This window comes from Salmo salar, chromosome ssa25 (assembly GCF_905237065.1).
Source record: "Salmo salar chromosome ssa25, Ssal_v3.1, whole genome shotgun sequence".
Taxonomy (NCBI): domain Eukaryota; kingdom Metazoa; phylum Chordata; class Actinopteri; order Salmoniformes; family Salmonidae; genus Salmo; species Salmo salar.
The window spans coordinates 12267946-12287731 of NC_059466.1; the positions used below are offsets into that span (position 1 = coordinate 12267946).

General features: G+C 40.1%; 1 protein-coding gene across 2 annotated transcripts; it reads left to right on the forward strand.

Moving 5' to 3' along the window:
- Positions 1–7692: 7692 nt before the first annotated feature.
- On the forward strand, positions 7693–18628 carry LOC106586169 (polypeptide N-acetylgalactosaminyltransferase 5). Of its 2 annotated transcripts, none has more exons than XM_045707698.1 (10): positions 7693–9377; positions 9507–9673; positions 10016–10135; positions 10309–10444; positions 11909–12028; positions 14712–14829; positions 15074–15403; positions 15927–16007; positions 16969–17121; positions 17214–17460. In XM_045707698.1, the coding sequence occupies exons 1-10, from the start codon at positions 8233–8235 to the stop codon at positions 17304–17306; spliced, it is 2463 nt and encodes an 820-aa protein (XP_045563654.1). In that variant the 5' UTR covers positions 7693–8232; the 3' UTR covers positions 17307–17460. The 2 variants fall into 2 exon arrangements, with proteins under 2 accessions (XP_045563654.1, XP_014028579.2); XM_014173104.2 differs by lacking the exon at positions 17214–17460 and adding an exon at positions 17497–18628 and having other exon boundaries at positions 7695–9377.
- The last annotated feature ends 1158 nt before the right edge of the window (positions 18629–19786 follow it).

The following is a 19786-nucleotide window of genomic DNA, read 5'->3' on the forward strand; positions in this document are numbered from 1 at the left end:
TCACAGTACACCCACAACTGATGTGACTTTTTTACTGCTGAAGTAATGACTCATTTCATATTCTCTTATAAATCCATGTATGATCATGGGAAAATATGCAGTAATATACGAGTCCAAAACGATACAGACAAGATGTTAAGACAACATATGAAAATGGATGACGTTCTGTAACTTGAATACAGGTATTTGACTTTGAACATGGCATGCTCTCCTGCTCTCCACATGAAATGTCAAACATTCTGTTCCTTACAGACCAATATCGGTTGAAGGACAGCTATAACATAGAAACAGAGCTTGTGTTATAATACATCCGGATAAGAAATTCAAAATTATTTTAGAAATCGTTCTTATTTTCAACCCAATCTGTGACAAAACATTTTCATTACCTTGGATGAGCACGGCTCCCAGAAAATCTAACGTGATTATTCCTGCCCTGGGAGAAGGGCTGGCTCCCTGCGCTCTGTCAAAAGGTCAATTATGGCCCCAAACCGCCATGCAGTGACACTGACCTGGAAAGAGTACTGATGACCCCACATCCAGGAGCCCAAAAGAGTTGATCATCTAACATGCACGCTGCCTGAAGCCATGGAAATCTGACATTTGTCCTTATTCAAATGAACACAAACAATATGCATCTCAGGCCTTTCCCTAACCTGTGCCAAACATAAGACATGAGGACCAGCAATCTGTTTCGCAATGTCCTCCATACATGTTCTAGTCTTTCCCTCCGAATAAAACCAACCAGCAATCACACTGATACAGACGATACATGGTGCCAGTTTTTACACTTTAGATATTAGGTTCTGTTTGGATTTGCTTACATCAGACAATGTTATGAGCAGGATTGAATAAGTATTGCGTGCAAAGTTATTTTCACATTAATGTGGTAGCCTATAATATACTATTAATGGAATGCACACTTACAGCACAGCACTCTCACGCTGTGGTGGGCTAAGTATTGTACAGTACCACATTTAGCTGGTAAAAATGAAACAGATATACTACAGAGTGCTGGTGCCATAATACAGGTTTATCCACAGTACATTCCCTCTGAATTGCATTTGCCCGGAGCATTACCTTCCACTGTAAATGTTTATCCATGTAGACTTCCCATCTCATGCTGTTTGGTCTCTGTGCTGAAGGTAAAGGGGTGGCTGGTAACCATATGACACAGAGCAAGGGCTCTCATGTCTTCAGGGCGTTTCACAGAGCATGATCATGAAATGCAGAAACATGGAGCAGACGGTAAAAGGTTGAGCACGGGGACCGTATTTCTCCTGCACGTCAGTTCATTTCCTTTCCTTTTTGTTCCACATCACTTTTCTATTATGCTTTGGCCACATTGGCAACATAGTACAAATCATTATTTTGCTCACAAAATCTAATCATTACCCTCAAACGAAAAATGGATAGCCGTTGAGGGGAATGTGAGGGGAATTGTTATTTTTCACATTCTAATTCACATCACAAGGAACCCAAAAGAAACACATATATCAGATTGGTTTGGCGCCTTTCGCCCGCAGCCATGCAGCACACACTGATATTAGTTTTAAATACAGATTGCTGGCAATAACACAGCAGAGGGGTCCCTGTCTGGTACACAAACCACAGCCAGGATTGCTTCACATAGCCGGCTCGCTGTAAGTGAGACACCTTCAATCAAAAAGCTCAAATAAATGTAGTTCTTCGGCTCTGTCAACTGTAAACTGTTATTGATCCCAACAAATTTAATTTGTTCACGCTGATCGATCAAACACATTATCTGTTTTTTTTTCTCAGTCTATTACCAGCAAGTGGAAACTCAAGAGGCATCAATAAATACAGCCGGGTCACCCAGGATAGATTCTCTATGCAGCCAGAGGCCTGTAAAAACAGTAGACCAAACCTAAGCACTTGTACTTAAAAGGTAATGGACCTGTATCATGACTAAACGTTAAGTGCCTGAGGTAAGATACAGGATGCAGCTTTGTGGCACCTCTAAGGTCTGCTAGCAGACACGTGTATTTGTTTGTCTCGCTTTGCCCCTGCTAATATCTAACTCTCTCCCCCCCTGTGTAAGCCTTCCAGCTGGCATGCTGCTGTGCTTGGCAGGTTGGGGGGAACATGAGAATTAAACCTATATCGCACCAGTTCTCAAATATCAGCGGAGTCCAGCACTTCACAGGGGACTAGCGGGAGGAAAGCATGTCAACGGCACAAACAACCAGCTCATCCTCGCAGAGCTTCAAGAAAAAAAAGTTTTCAGAAGAAAGTTTTCATCCTTGACAGGCATTTTTCAAAAGATGGATTACATAGATGTAACCATCAGACCATAGTTCATATTTGTGCAGTAATTTGTGGGCCAACGGGATGACTACAGGTACAGTTGTGGGAAAGGCACAAGGCAGGACAGGTTTTGGTTTCTCCAAAATAGGAGGAGGTGGAATAGCTACTCCCCATAATTCCTGTCACTAACAGGTTTTCCATTTCATCATTTCAATACAAACATCCTGAACTCCCAGCGTAGAACCACTGCCACGTCTACTACACTGACCAGACAGGGAGAAGCGTGATGTCGTACTGTAACCCCACTAAAGCAGCCTTCTCAACTATTGGGTGCTCCCCAGCCCCCCTTTCAGTACAACCATGGCTCACGGCCCAGAAATGCATTCATTCCCTTCCCTTCTAAACAAACAGAAGCCATTAAACCCAAATATCAGAAGTATCAAAGTCATTCATACAGTACTAGTAAAACTCAGAGGTTGAAGAGGAAATTCATAGAGTAAAAACACGATTCAGTTGACATTCTTATGAAATTCCATTAGGCTATTCTTTGTGATCATGACCTTAAATGCCTGAATGAGCTTAAAGACAGATCCAGATACTGTAAACAGAGACACAGACTGTACCACAGGAAATGACACGTTTAGTTGACGTGACAGCATAAAAGGTGCATTTGCCTGGTGCTTGAGAAGAGCTAAGGTCTAATTATTCAACACTTTGGAATAAGTCCAATGTTCTCGATACTGACTGTAACCCCTTTATTACCGTCTAGGTCCATGGAAATGAAACCCTTTCACCTCCAGTGTCTCGTGTTAAAGAAGCCTTGCCTGAAGTCAACCCGAAACTATCTTCTTCAGTTTTGGCATTTCCTCTGAATACCATGAGAAGAGTGACAGCTTGTCCACAAACCAAAAGGAGACTTCTAGAAATAAGACTATCCGCCCCTCCACTGTGATAGAGCAAGGCTGATAAGTCTTTTATTATGGAAAATCATTTTAAACAGTGTAAAATGTGGGAGGCTCAGTTTTTTCCCCCCATGTTTCTCCCACTATCACTCCAGCTATTGATAAGATGTCTAAATGTATTGCAGAATAATTCTGCAGGAAAAGAGATAAAAGGTTGCTGAATAAAATATGAGGTGAAGGCTGTAAATTGTAGCAATGCATATCATTTCATTCAAATGTAGGACGCAATTACCATCTGCTACACTCATCAGTTCCCTCCTTTATGACTTAATTATATGTTTAATGTTATCAGATCAAGGAAAGGGCAAAACAGATGAACGAGGGAGAAAGAGAGAAGATTCCGCAACAAGACAAAAGGCAGATGAAAAGTAACATAAAAGGATAGAATTGATTTCATTTACCGGGAAATAGAAAAAGCTCATTTAGATTCAATGTTCCCTCATTTTCTTTGCCATTGTGAGATAATAAAGAAGCGTGTTCGCCAATAGGTCTCGTAGAAATGTAACAAAAAGAGTCAAGTTCCTCAAAACCAGATCGGCCCGCATTCATTTCGAAAGTATTGTGACTTTGTGAATTTTTCAAAACGTTGTTGTGTGACCACTAACAAGAACCAATCTCTAATTGACATCAGTGCGTGATTTACGTGCAAAATGTGTAACTTCAATTAACTCTCTCACTGATGGAAACCCAGTCTATACATCCTTATACGATACACATCATTAATAGCAGTATTAATGATGCACTGTCCACATATTTAAACAGATCATATATTTTCACCTGTGCTTTATATTGCATGGCATAACATTCTATGTATTTCTGCATATGTACCAAGATGTTCAAATAAACTTAACCAAAGCCAGACCCCGAAATCATAATAGAACTGACTAAAACTTTATTTGGATGCATGTGTAGTCCAAATGGCTGAGGGGTATGTGGCTGCCTGACCAGTGTCATCCCAGGTGCCAGCGGGCTCCATCTCCTAACTGTGTACCTTTGGCCAGAACTCATTACAGCCTGACATTTAGGACTTGCTGCCCATGCCAAGTCAGCCCACTGGATTGAGACAAATTATGTAGTTATTTTTTATGTCACACATTAACTCACGTCCAGTGGGAGCCAAATCTGTATCACCTTCATATCAACTGGTTAAAGGATATGGATTTGACCGTGGTGTTATGCTCCTTGCTTTCTTCTTGCAGGATGATGTGCGTGAAGATTTTGTTCACCTATGCAGAATAAATATGTTAGCCTCTCATCCTCATATACGTATCCATGGGCCATGCATGGTGTTCATAAAGTGCTGGTAGAGAGTCAACAAGACATTCAACCTCTACGGTGTGGTTTCCCAGACACAGACTAAATCTAGTCATGGACTAAAAAGCAACCTCAAAAGAGAATCTTGATTGAAAATCCTTTTAAATCAGGGATTAGGCTTTATCTGTGTTGGGTAGCCGACCCTAAGAGTGGTAAATGCCTATTGCTATGTGACAAACCCCATAGTATCTGTTAATAAAGTTAATAATCATAATTTACCTATCTATTTAATCTTTGACAGAAGGCAACCAAATATTCCACACTAATATTTTAAAAATATGACTGACAAGTTTCTCAACTTTACCTGAGTAGAACGCGGCGATGTTCCCTGTGGTGTTCTGTCCCCACAAATGCTGAGAAGAAATGAAAAAGAGATGGAAGAAAAAGAGTGAATCGATAAGAATAGATTTCATTGTTTCACCCCTGACAGCATATCCTATCTGATCTTCAATTACATCTTAATTGAAGCATAATGATAACGAATATTTTTTGGGACTATTCTATTCTAGATTATGAAATGAGTCAAACTATTAACATCAAGAGAAATGACTGAGATGAGAAAATGAGAAAGATTTACTTAAAAAAAAACTTCATTTGGGTATTTCTGTGGGTTACAATGAGATAATGCTTTAAATGTATCAAATAATGTTTGGAACTTATTCTCTTTCAATATTAGAAAATTTCCTATGAATGGTAGGGGTTTGATTTTGGACTACTAGACCAAAGGAAAGAACATGAAGAGAACAAAAGCTCCATCTTGTGGTGTGAAAGGAGATGGAAGTTCAGAACAAACAAATACATTCCCAGGTACTCTACACTACAGTACTGAGGCAGTATACTACTATACTAAACTATACTATACTATAGTAAACCTCTCATAATAGAACCATTAGAATTCAATAAGGTAACAAATACTAGATGCAGGCAAGTCACTGGTTAATATCAAGAATTTGTGAGATGGAGTACCAGAAAACATATTGGTTGGAAATATCATTCAAACCAATGATAATGTTTTGGGGGAAACAAATACAATGATACTGAGTAGCAAATTAATGAGACAAATTAAGTGGGAATTAAATATCCCCTGGGGAGCAAACAATATATCATATGTAGTGGACCCTTGTCTTGTGAATGATATGGCAGACAATATTCTACCTGGTTGAAGGCCTAGTTTCATCATTATGAAGACCTATACGGTACCTTTGGTGATTGAGATGTTCATAGATGAGGGGCTCTATGACACAGGCTGTGTCTCAAACGGCACCCTATTACCTATATAGTGCACTACTTTTGACCAGAGCCCTATGCGCCCTGGTCAAAAGTCGTGTGCTATAAAGGGAATAGGATGCCATTTGAGACGCAGGCATATTGTCACTTACAGAGATTTGATGGACTAGAGACCTAGAGATGCTCCATGACAATTGAGTAGCAAGACTATATTGCTATATTATATGAAATGCTTAATTGCTGATTAAAGCTAGACAACCACTGTATGTGTAAATATAGTATGCAGGAGATTTACAATATATTGAGTTTACAGTCATTGAGTGAACTATCAGTGCTTAGTTAAGAGATAAACTGAAAACTTTAATTGAGTCTGGCTCATTTGTCTGACTTGTACATTGTTAGGGGAATTGTAGATAATAGACCATTAAATTAAGCTGAAGTAAAAACCCAGTTGATGCATGTGCCATGAATATTTTTCACACAAATGGAAAATATGTTACAAAAAGAAAAAATGGAAGTAATTGATTTCAAATTGATTGTGCAAAGGTCTCCCTGATGGGTACCATCTGTCAAAACAAGCTGTACATTCAGCAAATCTAATCATAATTAATGAAATGGCTAACAAATTACATACATCATAGTTAACACTGGGAGAAACTACCGCAGGAACTGTTATGAAACAAATTAGCTTTAACAATTAAAGAAAATTACATCACATAACTAAATATTACACTCATTTCCCCCAGCCATATTTCTTAATGAATTCTGTAATTAATTTAATTCACACATTGTGCATAATTTGGCTGCTGAAAATGTCAGTGGGTCAGACTTAACCACCATTCTTGCTGGCTGTCGGTTTCAGCGAGAGACATATTAGCAAAACATGACCTCTTATGTAAATTACAGAGACCAAATGTTGTCATTTTAATTCCAAGGTCTGATTAGCATGTTCTAAAGATATCATACAACTACATGTTGTCCATTTTACACATGCCAGTGTCAAATTAAGAGCTTCAATTGTCAGTAATGTTTTTTTTTTGCATAATCCCTCGCAATTTCAAAAGAAAAATGGCTACCAGTAAACAAGGACAATATACAGCGTATTGAGAATTCAGTACCTATCCCTATAACACAACGTAGGACGTATATTCATTCACCTTCAACCAAAAAGCGGATCTATCCATTCAATAATCACTGCATGTTTGTGGGTGCCATAATAGATAAATGATAATGAATACATGAATAACTTGTCAAATGAATAGGATATATAAACTGACACATGCATTGTGAGGCTTCAGGGCTTTCCTGAGGCCAATCATTTAGCCAAGCCACTAATGAAAGCCCATGTACTGTGGCTAAGGGCAGCCACCAGGAGAGACAACACAACATCCACCCCGCTGCCTGCCTCTCTCTCTCTCTCTCTCTCTAAGTGTTGGGAGGCACTTAATGGTCTGGATGGAGCCAATAGGGCTCCCAAGAGATGACTGCTGATGAAGTGAAAACCTGTTGTTTCCGCTCTTAATCACTGCCTAATGGCTATTGCAATACAGCTTTTATGACGCTTTGGTGTGTGTGTGTGCGCGCGAGTCAGTGAGTCAGTGAGTGACAAACACTCAGTTGAAAGTTTTACTTCAATTGTGAATGTATGCATTGCAGACACAAAAGTAAGCGACACACCTGTACTGGTTACTCCAGTTGTGCTTGTTTTACCCAATGATCACCATATTGACACATCACACGTTGCTATAATTTGAAAGTTGAAAAAAAACGGACGTGCAAAAGGTCCATTACTGACCAAAAACCTGTCGGGGGAAAGAAAAACATCCTAAATAATCCGTTTTTGTTTAGGCCTACACTTACTGTGCGACGCATCATGCCTTCTTTTGTTGACATTAAACGGGAAACACCCACTCCCACGCCACCTTTCGGTGTGCCCTAAAACGGGTTGCTTTAAAATGAAGCTATCTATCCAATCACTGTGGGTGCCCTCAAAGTTGAAATATGTCGTTGATGGGCGCTACCGCCACGACAGAACAGTGGCAAATGTGTCAAAGAACTACATTGGATGTCTGTGGTTTTGCATTCTCCTCAAGGGAGTATGAGCCTTTCCTTTCTCATTCAAAGACAGGTGAGGGCAAGTAAGTTAACAGCAAGTTGCAAGATAATTGCCTGTGTACTTCCATAATAGTGGGCAAGCGCATGGATACTTGTGATATACACTGTACCATTCGGGGAAGTAAACGTGGGGGTAAGTGTTATTGATACATTGTTGCGTTTGTGTTTTCGCTACAAAATTCACAATAGTTCAACGAATTCTACCAGAAGATTCCAACCGTTGTTTGGCCAAAACAATCTTCTCCGCGTGGAATGCCACGCAGGCAATAGCCTACTAAAACTACCCCAAAGTATGACTTGCGCATGCATTAATAAGATACTGTGACCTAGTATATCTAGACGTACTAAAATGAAGGCAACAAGGAAATACTTTATGGGTAGTGGGAGGGCACTTGCGTTTGTTTTCATTGCATCTGTCATTTGGCTACTGTTTGATATGGTAGCACTTTTCCTGTCAATGAATGATGTTAACAGCCAACTTCTGAAAGAAAGCGTAGTGAAGGAAAGGCTGACTGTCATACAGCAGGCCACGGAAGGTACACAGTTCGACTTAGACCTGGACCAGGCAGGTAATAAAGGTCCACTCCAGAATGAAAAGAAAGTCCTTGAAGTGGGCAGAAAGCGAGGACCTGCTGCCAAAAAGGCCCCGCAGTTGAAGGACAAAGTAAATTCACATGAGCAACAAGGGGGGGATGCCCAACCAAAGTCAGAACAAGGAAATTATGTCATTTTTAAGCCTAACCAAATCGAAACATTGAATCATGTCACAGGGCAGTTGAGTGTGCCTTTGAATACGAAAACGCCTGTCAAAGATCCTCTGCCTGTCAAAGACCTGTCAAAAAAGGCAGTGGACTTGGTACTAAATATGATTAAGACGGAGGATAAGAAAGTGGCAGTGCTCTCGAACTTCACCAAAGTGCCACCTGGTGTTCATGAAGGAAAACATGTTGAAACGTTGACCTCAAAAAAGACGGAGAAAGCAGAGGAAAATATAGGCATAGTGCAAAAAGCCAACGCAAATATGGACCCAAAGACAAATGAGAGAGTCTTAGATCCAGTGGAGCCTGGCATAGAAGAAAGCTTTATAAAATACAAAGTTGCCGTGGACCGCACAGTTAAATCTGTCAAAAAGTATGTACTGAAAGGAAAAGAGGTGGTTGTCAATATTAAGGACAAACGGATCAATGCTGTTGATAAAGGTAAGCCTTATGCCTTAAAGGAGACCTTACTTCCCAGAGCAAAGTTTAAACTCCAACCAGGAGTTCCCACAAACTCCACAGATGTTCGAAACACAGGCGTCCACAAAGTGCTGGCATTAGACATGACCCAAGCCCCCAGAGATGCCAATGCAATTGGGCAATTTGGGAAAGCAGCCACGGTGCCCAGTGACAAAGAGCAGGAGGTGAGGAACCGGTGGAATGAAGGCCATTTCAACGTGTACCTGAGTGACCAGATCCCTGTGGACCGAGCCATCCCAGACACCAGACCTCATACGTGAGTCACAATATGGCCTTGACCACGTCATGGATACTCACGTATTCCCACACTTGTATTCCTCATACAGACACTCATATAGTACAGTTGGCATTAGGTAACCTCTCTTGTTACTGTGTTGTTTTCCAGGTGTTCAGAGAGTGTGGTCCATGATGACTTGCCCACCACCAGTGTGATCTTCTGCTTTGTGGATGAGGTATGGTCCACTTTGCTCCGGTCCGTCCACAGTGTCCTCAATCGCTCTCCACCACACCTTCTCAAAGAGATCATCCTGGTGGATGACTTTAGTACCAAAGGTAAGAGAGGGGAGGAGCTTTCCTGGTAAACAGTACAAGATGGGTTCAGAGTTTTTCCCAGCCATGTGATGTGTCCAGGGAAATTCTGGGCCCAACTGAAGACAATTTCATGACTCTAGGACCAAGAAAATGTATTCAAACTAGCTAATGAAGTTTTGTAAATGTATATTCCTGATGGTAAAATATGGCATTTCTTTTGCAATATACTGTAAAGTTACAGATTTGGAGATCTTCAGACAGCAACGATAGCTTTATAAATAGGGCCTGGAGTTTTTCTTGGGCAGGTCACAGTCAGAATAAACTCAGGGCCCTAATCACACTCGCTCTCATCCACTCTTTCAGAATATCTCAAGGACCACCTGGATGTGTACATGTCCCAGTTTCCCAAAGTGCGGATCGTCCGTCTGAAGGAGAGGCAGGGCCTGATCCGAGCTAGACTGGCAGGAGCCACCATTGCCAAAGGTAACCAACCACATCCTGCTATATCATATGACCACTCTCGCTTACATTGTATGCTGTTTAAACAAAAATATTCTATGCGAAAGAAATCTCAGTCTTGTCCTTCCGTACATGAGGCAGTCAACCGTCCCTGTGGGTTTGTTTGTCTTCAGTGGTTTGTTTGCCTTTCCCTTCAGGTGACGTTTTGACTTTTCTTGACTCGCATATTGAATGCAACGTGGGCTGGTTGGAACCTCTGCTGGAGAGGGTGTACATGGACAGGAGGAAAGTGGCCTGCCCAGTCATCGACGTCATCCGTGACAAGGACATGAGGTAATGTATCATTACCATAATACTAAATGCTTGCGTCTCAAATGGCACGTTTCCTATATACTGTCCATTTGGAAAGTATTCAGACGCATTTGACTTTATATAGACGGGTGTGTGTGCCTTTCCAAATCATGTCCAATCAATTGAATTTACCACAGGTGGGCTTCAATCTCAAGGATGATCAATGGAAACAAGATGCACCTGAGCTCATTTTCGAGTCTCTTAGAAAAGGGTCTGAATACTTACACTACCGGTCAAAAGTTTTAGAACACCTACTCATTCAAGGGTTTTTCTTTCATTTTTACTACTTTCTAAATTGTAGAATAATAGTGAAGACATCAAAACTATGAAATAACACATGGAATCATGTAGTAACCCAAAAACTGTTAAACAAATAAATATATTTTATATATAGCCACCCTTTGGCTTGATAAGTGTTATTTCATAGTTTTGAATTCTTCACTATTATTCTACAATTTAGAAAATAGTAAAAATAAAGAGAAACCCTTGAACGAGTAGGTGTTCTAAAACATTTGACCGGTAGTGTATGTAGATAAGGTATATCTGTTATTTATTTTGTATAAATTTGCACTATGGGCCCAGGTCAAAAGTAGTGCATTATGTAAGGACTAGGATACCATTTGGGACGCCCCTTATTAGAGCTGGGCGACATGGAAAAAATTCATATCACAATAAATTGAACGATAAATATCTAACATTAATATGCATCAGTTGCTTGTTTTTTTACTTTACACTTAAAACTACTACTACTTTAAAAGTTGTAGCTATCAATTGTTCTGTTAGTAATCGCCCATATTAGCGTACTTATTTCATTTCAAACTTCACATTTCTCTAGTGTAGGTTACTTTATCGTAATTATCAGTAATATTTTCTCAAGAAGTGAGTGTTTCGGTTGGTGTTACATTTTGGTTTATCGTCCCAGTTCTAATTTCAGAGTTATTGTTCAACCTTATTGTCTAGGAGTTAGACCCCCAAATTTGGTCTGTCAGTATCATCTTGGGGCACTATGTCTCTTTATTTACCTAGACTGGGCCGTTCTGGCTCGGACACTGCTTACTTAGCTGACCTTGTCCCTAGAGTTGCAAAATGTGTGATAACATTGCAGCAATGGAAGCTTTGTGTGTTACCTACAAATCCAAATTTTTTCTAATGATGTAGATTCACAGCTATCCATCTGATACATTTTCTGAATATTTGGGTCAACGGACTTCTGACTTCTAGGGTTCATGTTGGACTTACCTGTATATATTGCTGTAAAAAGTAACCCCGGCGACCAGAGTTGTATCAACTTATTTTAATGCAGCCAGGTTTGATGCAACATTCTGTTTACTGGATGTTGTTGATATATGTGATTCATCGGAGTTATCTTGAGTTTCGTGCATTTCATTCCCTCACGCATTGTTAATCCAGTAATGTAATACTTGTTTCATGATATTCTGTTTACAGCTATGAGTTGGTTGACAACTTCCAAAGAGGGGTATTCAAATGGCCCTTGGTGTTTTGGTGGCGCAGGTTATCAGAGGACGTCATTAAGAAGAATCACATGAAGGCTTCAGATCCCTTCAGGTAGTTCTGGATTTCATTACATCCCTCATTACTGTATGTTTACATACACAGCAAATTGGCTAGTGTTTATTTTTCTTCAGTGTAGCATTTCTAGTGTTGATTCAGGGGTTAAATTAACTCTAAGAGTGAGAATTACACATCACTCTGCAAGCCAGCATAATGTGATTTGCTGGCATGTTGTGGCCTGTAAGCAGGAGGTTCCTAACACCACTGTTACGGTAAAACTTGGCTATCAAAGTAAGTAATTCCCACTGGGCACACACTGGTTGACTCAATGTTGTTTCCACGTCATTTCAATGAAATTACATTGAACCAACATGGAATTGAAGTTGAATTGACGTCTATGCCCAGTGGGTTATGATATATGTAATGTATTGTCATAAACAGTTACATTTTTATGACAACATTCGCCTACAGTAGGAACTCACTTGGTGAAGTCCACAGGACTGAAAACTGACTAATTAAAAAAATCTAAGTTTATTGGTCACATAGGCAGATATGTTTCTAGCTCCAACAGTGCTCCCTCCCTTTATCTTTCACCCCCTCTCACTCACCAAGTTACTCTCGCTTTCACTAAACTAGACAGAGCTTTCCCTCTTGTGCCTAATTCGCACATAATCCAAAAAGTAAAAAGAAAAAAAATATCAGAACGAGCGATGTCATAGTCCGGAATATACACTACCGTTCAAAAGTTTGGGGTCACTTAGAAATGTTGTTTTTGAAAGAAAAGCCCTTTTTTTTTTTTTCCTTTTCTCTCATTTAAAATAACATCAAATTGATCAGAAATACAGTATAGACATTGTTAATGTTGTAAATGACTATTGTAGCTGGAAACTTTATTTTTTAATTATGGAATATCTACATAGGCGTACAGAGAACCATTATCAGCAACCATCACTTCTGTGATCCTATGGCACATTGTGTTAGCTAATCCAAGTTGATCATTTTAAAAGGCTAATTGATCATTAGAAAACCCTTTTTGCAATTATGTTAGCACAGCTGAAAACTGTTGTGCTGATTTAAAGAAGCAATAAAACTGGCCTTCTTTATACTAGTTGAGTATCTGGAGCATCAGCATTTGTGAGTTCGATTACAGGCTCAAAATGGCCAGAAACAAAGACCTTTCATCTGAAACTATTTTTGTTCTGAGATACGAAGGCTATTCCATGCAGAAATTGCCAAGAAACTGAGGATCTCATACAACACTGTGTACTACTCCATTCACAGAACAGTGCAAACTGGCTCTAACCAAAATAGAAAGAGGAGTGGGAGGCCCCGGTGCACAACTGAGCAAGAGGACATGTACATTAGAGTGACTCGTTTGAGAAACAGACGACTCACAAGTCCTCAACTGGCAGCTTCATTAAATGGTACCCGCAAACATCCGTCTCAACGTCAACAGTGAAGAGGTGACTCTGGGATGCTGGCCTTCGAGGCAGAGTTCCTCTGTCCAGTGTCTGTGTTCTTTTGCCCATCTTAATCTTTTCTTTTTATTGGCCAGTCTGAGATATAGCTTTTTTTTTTGTTGCAACTCTGCAAACTTAACACTGTCACTAACCAGGTTTCCATCTAAACTTTTTATGTATGTAAAGTACATGATGGATAAAAAAATGTCATGACAGGCCTGATGGAAACAACATTTTTGGGTAAATTTTCCAAATGTTGAAAAAATGAAATGCGCTAGACAAGGTGGGCTCTTTATGTATTTGTAAAATGAATGATGGGAGATGTCGGTGGAGACGGTTTTATGTGCAAATATTGTTATAATATTGAAGTAAACATGGAGTCATGTGATGACGATGTTGTGTGGTCCTCCCACTATGACTCATTGGGAAATCATGCAATTTATTAAACTACAGATTAAATAAACTATGATGAACAGTGCAAGGGGATGAGCTTGATGCTCCTTTCCAATAAATATTGAGGGTCTTATTGTGGTGACATGATGATCGACACTTGCCTACCTTTTGAGAAATAAAATGAATCTGGCTCTTTTGTCCATAATAATCTCCCTCATGTGGGCTATACGTGCGCTATAGCCAACCATATTTTTATTTTTTTTAATTCGGTACATGGGGAATTTTAACCGCAAGATGTATTTTAATGTGCACTACGCCATCACGCACAGCCTTTTTATCTGCAAGTCAATTTGATAGCAACGTGTCTCTGGTCTAAAATGAGCATATTGTTTTTATGCACATTTTTGGGAATATTTGCATGAAACCTAGCTAGTGTTGATTTAACACTGGAGAATTTGTTGTGTAGTAACAGTTGCGGATTAGTTCAAGTGCATAGTATTGGGCCCTCTTCCAATACTTCGGAAATTCATCCTTTGTTCCTTGTTTCTTTCAGTTAATCATCGATCTATACATGATTGGATAGGTCAATGCTAGTTTACGCCAACCTATTACTTTCACCAATCCAACCAGTTGAGATCAGCGATTACTTAAAGGAAAGGAGGAAGGAAGGCTGCAGGATGGAAGTATTCCAACAGGGCCAAGATCTGACTAATTACTCTAAGTTAATAAGACCAAGGAGGAATGTTGTGTTTTGTGATTAAAGTGAGTAATACAATCTCCAGGAAATATCAACGGAAAACGTTTCGCAACGAAAATAATGGTACTTATTGCATAAGTTCAGGTTAGTCCCTCCCTTGTGTATGACTGTGTACTTTGTTTCTCAGGTGTCCCGTCATGGCAGGAGGACTTTTCTCCATCGATAAGAAGTACTTCTATGAACTGGGCTCTTATGATCCTGGCTTGGACGTATGGGGCGGAGAGAACATGGAGATCTCTTTTAAGGTCAGTGACTCATTTTCTTTCTCTCTTTTTTTATTAGAGATTAACAAACCTGCAAATAGTGCATTCTTCAACCTGTTCCAGGATTACACACTTAACTCAGCTCATGATCAAGGCCACCTCTTAAATGGCACCCTATACCCTATGTAGTGCACTACTTTTGACCAGAGCCCGATGAGCAATAGGGTGCCGTGTGGGACTTCGATCAAATGTTCTGATCACGTCCTACTTGTGTTGATTTTTGCAGATTTGGATGTGTGGAGGTGAGATCGAGATCATCCCATGTTCCAGAGTGGGCCACATTTTCCGAGGCGCCAACCCATACAAGTTCCCCAAGGACAGGCAGAAGACGGTCGAGCGTAACCTGGCCAGGGTGGCAGAGGTGTGGCTGGATGAGTACAAGGACCTGTTCTACGGCCATGGATACTACCATCTGCTGGATAGGAGTGTCATCGACATCGGCAACCTCACAGACCAGATCGAGCTCCGGAAGAAGCTCAAGTGCAAGAGCTTCAAATGGTACCTGGATAATGTGTACCCAGACATGGTCGCTCCACTGGTCAAAGCTGAGGGGCTAGTAGGTGTACTTTTTCTAATAAAAATAATTGATTTGAAATGTATAGCTCTTTTCCAGATGCTCAACCCTTATGTAGTTTATTCCTGTGGTTTATAACTTTATTTGAAACACAATCATCGTCTTTACTGAATTAGTAGGAATCCAGTTTTAGCTTTTAGGCTGTTTATCTTAGAATATATTGCATTGGTGCTCTTTTTCTGGCAAACAATTGTTACTCTTATTTTTCCGTTAACTTATCCCTCATCTCGATGCTGACAGACAATTGTACTTTTTTTCTGAGCGGGAGATGTATTGCTTGTCTGCTCTCAATGCCTCTGCAACACAGATGTCAATTGTCCTCTTATCTGAACAAAAAGTGATTGTATTGTGACAGTTCTGTCAGGATTTGTTGAAGGCGCAGAATGGAAAGAAAGGAGAAGCTTTTCTACTGTCAATAGTGCAGTGACACTACCTATGTAAACTACTGTTATGACGGCTCTATGCATTGTCATGAAATGTTATACATGTGATCCTCCTTTGGTAGGTTTTCAATCGTGGAGTAAGAAAATGCCTCGCTCTGCAGAAAGGCTCCCTTGCCTTTGAGATATGTGATCTCAGCAAGCTGGTAAATACACCTAACTTCCCCATTTGAAGTGAAAAGCTGACTATAACCCACTATGGAATCCCTGTTGAGTTCAACACACACCCAACCGGCATTGAAAACCCCATAGTTATCATGAAACCTAATTATACACTACCAGTCAAACGTTTGAACACAAACTCATTCAAGGGTTTCTTTATTTTTACTATTTTCTACATTGTAGAATAATAGTGAAGACATATGGAATCATATACTATCCAAAAAAGTGTTAAACAAATATATTTTACATTCTTCAAAGTACAGTGGGGGGGAAAAAGTATTTGATCCCCTGCTGATTTTGTACGTTTGCCCACTGATAAAGGAAGGATCAGTCTATAATTGTAATGGTCTATAATTTGAACAGTGAGAGACAGAATAACAACAAAAATATCCAGAAAAACACATGTAAAAAAAATTATAATTTGATTTGCATTTTAATGAGGGAAATAAGTATTTGACCCCTCTGCAAAACATGACTTAGTACTTGGTGGCAAAACCCTTGTTGGCAATCAGAGGTCAGACGTTTCTTGTAGTTGGCCACTAGGTTTGCACACAAAAACATTCCTCATGAAGCTGGTTGAGAGAATGCCAAGAGTGTGCGACGCTGTCATCAAGGCAAAGGGTGACTACGCTGAAGAATCTGAAATAAAATATATTTGGATTTGTTTAACACTTTTGGTTATTACATGATTCCATGTGTTTCATAGTTTTGATGTCTTCGCTATTATTCTACAGTGTAAAAAATAAAGAAAAACCCTTGAATGAGTAGGTGTCTCCAAACTTTTGACTGATACTGTATGTCTGACACTAAGGCTGCATCCCAAATTGCACCATATTCCCTAGATATTGCACTATCCTATGGGTCCCGGTCAAAAGCAGTGCACTATATAGGTAATGGTGCCATTTGGGACACATCTTAACAATCCCCTCTTTCCCTAAACCTCAGAGTCAGCACTTCAATTACACCTGGATGAGGCACGTTCGCCAGAAAGATGTCTGTCTCACTACTCAGGACAAAGGTAGCAGCCTGGCTCTGCAGCCGTGCAACAACACCAAGCCACAGCTACGCTGGCTCCACAAGGCCTCCTCCTCTGCTCTGGTAGGTTCGCTTTAGAGTGGGCCTTTTCCTCCTCTACTAGAGTTCTCGGAATATCGATTTTTGTGACGATGATTTGTTATTCTTATGCCAAGCTGTCAACTACTAGCATACAGAATATGTACAGTCTGCTTGAAGGTGGAAGTGAAGAGGAAATTCAGCAACTCTTGGAGGATAGTGTATGTTGATTTAAATAGCTTTTTTTTATTGTTAAAACCATCGCTTTTTGGCCCTTAGCCTTCGTCAGCGCTTGCACCTCAATTCACGACACCTTGGTTGGAGAGCGAGGTAGAAGCAGTGTTCCTTTGCTGAATGAAAGTTAACATTATGTACATTGTGGTGCTTACTGTACTATTTCCCTGTGTTGTCTTTGTTCAGATGGAGCACCTCGTTACGGAGCTTGCTCCCAAGCGTTTGTGTCTTGAGGCTGGGGCTCTGGGTAACAGCATGCAGCTGAAGAAGTGTGCGCCTACCAGTCCCTACCAGAAGTGGCAGTTCACGCACTACCACGCTGAATGACGGGAGTACAGGGCTACAGCACTATTCATGCATTAGTGATCGACACTCAAGTACTTGACTGTACTGTGTGTGTTTAGATGTGGTCTGCTGCAATAGGAATACGCATGGTGTTGGTTTGAGGGTGGTGTTGGGATGTGCAATGTTTTAAATTTTTTTTTTTTTATCATGATCAACCTTTGAATTTTGCATGACTTATGAGGCCCCGGAAGTGATTTGAAAGGGCAGCTATTAGACAATGTAATTAGTGTTTTAGGAAGCATAGTTTACTGGAGTTGCACTTTTTATTGAGCTCTTTGGTTTTACATTGTATGTTCATCAGCTTTGCAAAAAAAAGTATTTTCTCTAAAGAGCCGTGGCAAATCGACCACGAATGTGCCTTGACTATTTACGTGAGGATTTTTCTACAGATGTTCTCTATATTGTAGCACTCGGTTTGACCACACAATTTACCATATTTCTTACTGTTTCAGTGCCAAATGGCTGGATATATTATGCCACTTTTCCATGTAAATACATATTTTCTGTCCATGTACCATTTTCACTGTTTGAAATACCACTTTTATGTACAAATTGAAATGCATGCAGTGTGCCTGTGTAGACATTACATATCACAGATAGCTTTGCTAAAGACATCAGATTTTATTTTATTTTTTTCTGAGATAATACAATGCAATTTATTTTATGTGAGGTTATGACTCAGCTCCGGGTTACCCCTAAGGTACAGATCTAGGTTCAACTTCCCTTCCCCCAATCCTAACCTCAACGATTAGTGGGGGAAATGCAAAACTGACCCAAGATCAGTGTCTAGGGGCCACTTCACCCTACACCTTATGGCACACCTAGGATAGTAAGAGCTGCTTCTTTATTACTATATGGTTATAGGTTTAGTACATACTGTATGTATATTTCTCTAACACTAGAGGGGACTGTTGTTGATAAAATATGATATTCTTTCTCCTTTTCTGAATAGATATTAAAGATGGTAATTTAATGTGGGTGTCTTTTTCCAATTTTTTGCAACAGATATTTCACGAGAACATAGGCCTACACTTTCTCACTGTTCTTATGGCAATATTACAGCATGGAAAGGTATGGCTGTTACAGAGAGCTTTAGGGGTTAACTTTAGGAGTTGATCTTATAGCCTAACGGGAACTATATACATTTACTTTATACATTTAAATTGCAGAACTTCTTCACATATAGGGTTGATCACCTGGAAAAAATATAAATAGATTTTAAAAAATTACATTCATACTTCCAGTGCTTACCAAACTGAATTGAAATCTATACAGGCCAGGGTCCTTGGGAAAGTATTCAGACCGCTTGACTTTTTCCACATTTCGTTACATTACAGCCTTATTCTAAAATTGATGAACTATTGTTTTCTCAGCAATCTACACACAATACCCCATAATGACAAAGCGAAAACAGGTTTTTAGAAATGTTTTCAAATTTATAAAAATAAACACACCTTATTTAGAGAACTATTCAGACCCTTAGCTTAATTTCAAGTCTCATAGCAAAGGTGTTTCCTTGATTGGAGTTCACCTGTGGTAAATTCAATTGATTGGACATGATTTGGAAAGGCACACACCTGTCTATATAAGAACCTGCAAAAACCAAGCCATGAGGTCGAAGGAATTGTCCGTAGAACTCAGAGAGGATTGTGTCTGGGGAAGGGTACCAAAACAGTGGCCTTCATAAATGGAAGAAGTTTGGAACCACCCAGACTCTTCCTAGAGCTGGCTGCCTGGCTAAACTGAGCAATCGGCAGAGAAGGGTCTTGGTCAGGGAGGTAACCAAGAACCCAATGGTCACTCTGACAGAGCTCCAGAGTTCCTCTGTGGAGATGGGAGAGAATTCCAGAAGGACAACCATCTCGGAAGCACTCCACCAATCAGGCCTTTATGGTAGAGTGGCCAGACAGGAAGCCACTCCTCAGTAAAAGGCAAATGACAGCCCACTTAGAGTTTGCCAAAAGGGACTTAAAGACTCTCAGACCATAAGAAACAAGATGAAACCAAGATTCAACTCTTTGGCCAGAATGCCAAGCTTCACGTCTGGAGGAAACCTGGCACTATCTCTATGGTGAAGCATGGTGGTGGCAGCATCATCCTGTGGGGAGGTTTTTCAGTGGCAGGGACTGGG

Coding starts and splice junctions, on each gene's coding strand:
- LOC106586169 (XM_014173104.2), top strand. CDS start 8,233: ATGAAGGCAACAAGGAAATACTTTATGGGTAGTGGGAGGGCACTTGCG. Junction 14,830..15,073: donor ACATGGAGATCTCTTTTAAG/GTCAGTGACTCA, acceptor TGATTTTTGCAG/ATTTGGATGTGTGGAGGTGA. Junction 15,404..15,926: donor TGGTCAAAGCTGAGGGGCTA/GTAGGTGTACTT, acceptor CTCCTTTGGTAG/GTTTTCAATCGTGGAGTAAG.